The sequence below is a fragment of the Pteropus alecto genome, unplaced genomic scaffold (genome assembly GCF_000325575.1).
Source record: "Pteropus alecto unplaced genomic scaffold, ASM32557v1 scaffold44, whole genome shotgun sequence".
Taxonomy (NCBI): Eukaryota; Metazoa; Chordata; class Mammalia; order Chiroptera; family Pteropodidae; genus Pteropus; species Pteropus alecto.
In genome coordinates this window covers 5,863,720-5,870,873 of record NW_006436812.1, presented here as the reverse complement: position 1 = coordinate 5,870,873, position 7,154 = coordinate 5,863,720, and the positions used below count along the sequence as shown (strand labels likewise).

The 7,154-nt window shown below is 41.8% G+C and overlaps 1 protein-coding gene across 3 annotated transcripts in view; it reads right to left on the bottom strand.

The window, feature by feature from the left end:
* IFT140 (intraflagellar transport 140) overlaps positions 1 to 7,154 on the bottom strand; it is an 88,111-nt gene that overhangs the window by 79,905 nt on the left and 1,052 nt on the right. For all 3 annotated transcript variants that reach the window (XM_025048241.1, XM_015591122.2, XM_025048242.1), the window contains exons 2-3: positions 4,172 to 4,349; positions 912 to 1,133 (exon numbers count right to left, since the gene is read on the bottom strand). In XM_025048241.1, the coding sequence (XP_024904009.1) occupies positions 912 to 1,133; positions 4,172 to 4,318 (369 nt within the window). In that variant the 5' untranslated portion in view covers positions 4,319 to 4,349. The remainder of the gene's footprint in view (positions 1 to 911; positions 1,134 to 4,171; positions 4,350 to 7,154) is intronic.

The window sequence follows — 7,154 nt, the reverse complement described above, 5'->3', positions numbered from 1 at the left end:
GAGAAAAAGAAGATGCGCTACATAAATACAATGGAATATTACTCACCATAAAAAAGAATGAAATCTCACCATTTGTGAAAACATAGACGGACCTAGAGGGTATCATGCTAAGTGAAATAAGTCAGACAAAGACAATACAATTTCACTTATATGTGAAATCTTTAAAACAAAATAAATAAGCAAAACAGAAAGAAACATAGTAACAGAGAACAAACTGATAGTTGCTAGATGGGAGGGTTTGGGGGGCTGGGTGAAAAAGATGAAGGAATTAAGAAGTACAAATTGGCAGTTACAAAACAGTCACAGGGATGTTAAGTACAGCATAGGGAATATAATCAATAATACTGTAATATAGCTATATATGGTGTCAGATGGGTACTAGAGTTATCGGGGGGATCAATTCTTAAGTTAATGTACATGTCCAACCGCTATGCCGTAAAACCGAAAGTAATATAATATTGAATGTCAACTATAAGTGAAAAAATTTTTTAATTAAAGAAAAAAAAAGAAGCCTTGAGCTAGACAATTAGGACCAAAATGAGCAATACATTAATCTATGACAAAGGAGGCAATGAAGAAGTATGCTTAGGGAAGCTGGAGATTTCAGGAGTGCCATAAAAGTGACAGTACCTGAAGCATTCAGCCCATCTTTATAAATGTAGTTATCTAGAAAAATGCCTTTTAAAAATTGCAGACACACCTGCGCCATAGAGTGGGATGGTAAAATAAAATTTTCAAACTTTGTTTCTGATATAAAACAAAATCTGCCATGACATCTGACAAGATCAATTGAATTTGGGAACCACACATTTCAAATAATTTCATCTTTAACACCTTTCCCAATGTGTCCCTAAGGGCATGGACAGGGAAATGCAGAGACGTAAAATCAATGTCACCATGTGTCTGCTTACCCTGTCCCCCGATACAAGGCAGTTCCCACCGGTGCTCCAGGTGAGGACAGTGATGTTGGCAGTGTGCGTTGGGGGGACTGCATGCTGCTCCTTGTCCTGCTTATTAAACACGATCACTTCTCCAGTCTCCCAGCCAACAGCCAGGATCAGCCGTGTCGGATGCCAGCACAGGGAAGTGACCCGGAACGATCTCTCAACATGTGTATCAGGCACGCGCTCTCCCTATGACAGACAAAAGGTAAATCCCATATTACAGAGAGAGGGGCAGCTACTCTAAGAATTTTTGGCTAATCAATGTAATCAGCATTAGCTAAAAGATAAAGAGCTGTTTATCAAGGAAAGGTTCTACTTAATTTTCATAGAAACATGAATTTGCTCCTAGCTGAGCTATGAAAATGTAAGGTTAACCACGCTGACCAGCTTATCAAGGAGCATGACCTCATACAGCTGCTTGGTAACTAGCTAGCATTTTAATGGATTCCAATAAAACTTTATTTATGAAAACAAGTGGTAGGCCATTAGGTAAAGTTTGTCCACCCCAAAGTTCTCAAAGTGTTGTCAGGTGACCCCAAGGGCCTTTTTGGGTCTTCAAGGCCAAAGTTATTTTCAGAATGACACTAAGAAGTTATTTGCCTTGTTTACTTTCATTCTCTCACTGGTGTATAGTGGAATTTTCCAGAGGCTATGTGACATGTGATGATGTCATTGTTCTGATAGCTAATGGAATATGTACTTGCATATTCTTGTTTTCCAGAATTTTCTAAGGAAACAGGTTTAGGGTATAAACATGTAGGTTTTCAGAGATTAACTCAGTTTGTTCTCAGTATTTCTACTGGACTCTTTCTAGTAATCTCTAGTTATACCTCCTACATCTGTGACCCTCATTATCATCGAATAAATCATTACTTAGAAATCCTAAAGTTTTCCTTGTGCCAATTAGAAACATAAGAAACACTTTGTTTTGTAGTAATATTTAAAACGTTTTTGTCTAAAATTGGTATTATTTTGGAATTTAATATTTATTCTAAAGAAAATTTTATAATATATATTAGAGAGTTCTCTGACTCCTAAAAGGGAGGAATCTACTCCAAAGGAGCTGGGCGACACTGTGCTTGGTGCTGAAGCTGGACTAACACGAGAGCTGATGGGGGCTCTGGCTGAGCTTCCATCTATGTAGAGGCCAAAGACCGATGTGTGTCACAGAAGAGAGCTCCGACGAGCCAGACGAGACACCAGGAGGGTTTGCCCTTACGTGGGGGTAGGGAAGGACTTCCTCAGGAAGTACCACCGAGCCACTTCTATCTGGAAGCAAAAAGGCTGAGGGAGACTCTCTTGTGCAGAGGGCACAGCACGGGCAGCGCTGGAAGGCCGAGGAAGGCCTGGCATGTGTGCAGCGTGGGAGGAGGAGCACCATGTGAGGGGTAGACGAGCTGAGCCTCAGAGAGCACTGGGGGCCATGTTAGGGATTTCTGTCCTCACCCGAAGAGCAATTCTGGGGTGGAGAAGGTGAGAGCAGGGAGCAATTCCATTTATGATTCCAAAAGATGGCTCTGCCCGACGTAGAGAATGGGTGGGGGCCCTCGAGGACACAGCTGCTGCAGTGAGAAAGCTGTGCTGGTTGGCCAGAGGCTCCGGTGGGAAACTGGGAGAATCTGGCCAGTTTCCAGAGGGTGGGGAGGGGGTGTCACTGTCACTGTTACTCCTAGGCCCCCATCCTGGGCATTGGGACCGAGAACACTCAGCCTTTGAAGGGAAGTATGGGGCAGAGGATGGTGGGGCAAAGTTCAGTTCACTTTGGACTCATAGAGTTTGAGGTCTGTTTAAAACACTCAGATGTCCAGCGGGCAGCTGGATTTCTAAGTCTGCAGCTCAGAGGGGACTTGTGGGCGGGAGACTTAGGTTTGTAAGTCATCCACTGATAGATGTAAGTTTGTAAGTTGTCCATCACAGGAGGAAGAGGAAATAGAGGGTGAAGAGGCCTGGACAAGCTCAAGGCATGCCATCGGCAGGCCTGGTTTGGAAGGGGAGGAAGGCTGGATGAAGGAAGCAGGATGGAGGACAGCCCCTGTGAGTTCCACAGCATGTTTCTTGGAGGACTTTACAAGAGTGTGGAGCAATGTGGAGATGAGATATCAGATAAGGACCCAAAAGCACATAGGGCGTGTTATGCAGACACCGCTGATGACTCTACATGCTTGAGTGAAGTTTCCCAGGCAAGAGTAGGACTACAGAGGGCTGAGGAGCAAGTGGGAAGGAAATCTGATTTTCTTTGTTAAGTATAAGGTGCATTGTATACTGAGAATTTGTGTGTGGGGTATTGGAAGTTTGAGGAGCTTCTAGAAAGTTTCTGCTGTGGATTGAATTGAGCAAATTAGCAAAAAGATATGTTGAAATCCTCCCCCCTAGTACCTATGTTATGACTTTATCTGAAACTCTTGCAGATGAGCAAGTTAAGATGAGGTCATTAGGGTGGGCCCTAATACAATGTGACTGTGTTCTTAATAGAAGAGGAACGAGACACGCAGAGGAGATGGCCCTGTGATGATGGAAGGAGAGGTATGAGTGGTGCAGGTACAAGCCAAGGATTGCTGGCAACACCAGAAGCAAAGACAAACCATAAAACAGATCCTCCCCTGGAGCCTTCAGAGAGCAATGCCCTGCCAACCCCTTATTTCAGACCTGTGGCCTCCAGAACTGTTTTCAGGCATTCAGTATGTAGTCATTTGTTACGGCAGCTATAGGAAACTAATAGTTTGGTCAATGTGAGCCAACAGGATATTGGATTGGGATGGATAGACAATGCTGAGGGGCCATTTCTTATTGGTGACCATGAATTCATTGTGGAATCTTTCTTAAGTATTTCTAAATATCTCCCCAAACCTAAACTGCAGAGGTCAAAGAATATCCACAAAATAGGGCCTTATGATACTGGGAGTTAGGACCTCAGTAAGAATACACACACACACACACACGCACGCACTCACGCACGCACATGCACACCATACCCCACCCGCATAAATACTCCTTACCATATAACCCAACACTCCACATCCCCCACCCCATCCCCTCCCACACACACCTCATATCCCACATCCCCTTCTACACTCCATCCCACTCCCTTCACAAACACCCTGCACCCACACACATACCTTACACACATACTGCCCTCCTCCCCAAGACACACACATACACATACAAGAAAACAAGAAAGACAAGAGCTAGAGCTACTGAAGTTAGAATCATTGCTTCTTGGTACTCACTTGTTCCAGGTATATGTCCACACTGCCTCCCGAGGTTGTACTGACAGAGGCGACTGCCAGGAATGGATGAACAGGGTGCCAACTGATGTGCGAAGGAGACCCAACTGCATCTGGGGCTTCTATTCGGTGGTCAAAATAGAGGGCCATGATGAAACTCAGATCTAGTCAGGGTTGAAACCTGCAGGGGAAAAAGCAACCAAGTCCTGTGGTTTTGAACAAACCTATACTCATAAGACACTCAGCAACTTATAAATGCACCTTCACACCGATGCAGGCAATTTTATGTGGAAGAGACCTCTAACAGGAAAAAAAAAAATTAGAAGCAAGAGATTGGCCCTGCAATGATCCAGGGCATGATGGAAAACAGTAAAACTTACTGACATCAAAACAACAAAGAAAAACTCTGATGCCTGGATGTGTGTAATCCTTGATCATTTGTATTCAAATCATAATAAGGATAATTTATAACTCTATAGCTCCCTTTTAAGCAAAAGTTCAAACCAAATAAAAGCAAATTGTTTTACAAAAGAGCAATGTACAGAAAAACCTAGTACTCAATTTCTGATAAAGCTTGAAAACCAAGGCTGTCTTCACGTCCAACTCTCAGGTAGGAGAAGGTAAAAAGATTCTTTTGTTAGAGCATCAAGAAAACAAACCCACAGCACTATGGAGAAATTGAACTTCATTAGTTACAGGAACTTCTTTCTTTCTTCCTTCCTTCCTGCATTTCTCTTTTTCTTTCCTGGAAAAGATGTGCATACTGCCCCTTTGCAAGAGGGGTAGGATAGTGAATTAAATGAGTCAACTTCTGCCCAATTTTCCATACCCTAGAGTCAGTTTGGGGAAGCTAACTGATGAGAAGAGAATGTATGTGGGGTGGTTTGCTATCATTTAAAATTATTCAACTTCATAAGCGTTAGGATGGCTATTACCAGAAAAATAGAAAATAATTTTTGGCGAGGCTGTAGAGGAACTGGGACTCTTGTGTATTGCTGGTGGATATATAAAACAGTGCAACCACTGTGGAAATGGTGGTACCTTAAATTTTTAACACAGAATTACCACATGGTTCAGAAATTCCAGTTCTGGGTATAGACTCAAAGAACTGAAAGTAGGGACTTGAACAGATATTTGTGCACCAATATTCATAGTGGTATTATTCATAGTAGCCAAAAGGTGGTAACAATCCAAATGTCTATCGATGATGAATGGATAAACAAAATGTGGTATTTATACAATGGACTATTATTCAGCCAAGGAAGGAAATTCCGACACATTACATCATGCATGAACCTAGAAGACATTATACTAAGAGAAATAAGCCAGACACATAATAAAATAATGTATGATTCCACTTATGAGGTACCTAGAATAGCCATAGACACAGAAATTCATAGAGACAGAAAGTAGATTGGTGGTTGCCAGGGTCTGCTGGGGTGGTGGACTGGTGTGTTTAATGTACACAGGGTTTCGGTTTGGGAATATGGAAAACGTTCTAGAGATGGTGGTGATGGTTGCACAATGTGAATGTATTTAACGCCACTGAACTGTATATTTAAAAATGGTTAAAATGACAAATTTTATATTATGTATATTTAACCACACCAAAAATATTGTGCAGCAATTATTCAACACCTGCAAAGTGCTATCACTCTATCAGAGTAGGGGATGGACTATGCCGTTTGCTTTTAACAATAAAACAGTTGTATCAGAGGAAGACTTGAAGGCTCAGTTTGGATCTAGGGAAGGAAATCCCATTCAGTGAGAAGCTGGAAGGCATGTAGGTACAAGCATACAGTCACATTTCAAGTGTTTACCTTTTTATTATGAATAAATACCCTGAATACTAAAAAAAGGTACAATTTTCAGGATTGTGCTCTCACCACCACAAACTGCAGAGCAACCTATTCAGGACAGCCTGGCACCAGTTGGAAGAGCAGGAGGGTAGGGGACTGGTGTCAGGGAAAGGAGCAGGATCCTGGGGTCTCCTGCACACCCATATCACTTAGGGAATATCTACACTGGTCAGGGCTCCAATTTCTTTGAGTAAAGTCCTTATGCGAACCTTCAAACAAAGCCATTAAAAATGAAAATACACCAAACACCTGGCAATTTAATATAGCAAAGGAAACCTTTTAAAGTGAGTTTTAATGTGTTGTAGCCAATCAAGTGTCTAAATTCTAGACTATGGGAAATTTGTATTCATATTTAACAAGTTTACTTTGTGAAAATATTCCTCTGAAAAATGAGTAACATGTTAATTTTGTAATGATGGAGAATTATAATGGCACTTGAAAAAGTTAAAATTTGATTTCCTCTGTATTTTTTATTTCAAACATCACTTTGTAATAAGCGTGTATGCCAACAGATCTTCACATTACTTTTTTCCTGCCTGGGGCTCTCCCAGAGGCTATCTCCCCAACATCCATCCTTTGGGTTCTCAAGAAGCCTCCTTTCCTCCAGGGAGCCCTGGGACTTGCCTTCTAGGTTGTTCCGCGCTTCTGCTCAGTGTCCCCATATAACCCTGTACTTCTCCATCGCTGTATTTGGACTTCATTGGAAATGTGTTTGAGCTACTGTTCGCCACTTACTAGCAGATTATCTGGTAGGAAGACTGCTGGATCATCCCCAGGCCCTAGAACTGTGCATTGCATAGAATAGGCCCCTAGTAAGTGAATCCCTGATGAAGATATTTATTAGCAAGAAAAGCTATAAAAAGTGGCTTACAGGCCAGGGTGAATGAGTACATTTTCATACAATGTATGATTGTTCGTCATTCCTTTCACGTGCATTTTAACATTTTTCTACGATCAATAATTATAAAAGTTACCAGAGTAAACACAAGGAGAGATGACTAACAATAAAATATGACATCTATAATGGCATTAGTTTAGAAACAAGAGCACTTCTTTTCCTTAAAAAAAGAACCCTGGGTCTCTAGAACATAAAAGCATTTGGTAAATGTACAAACCGGGGGGGGGGG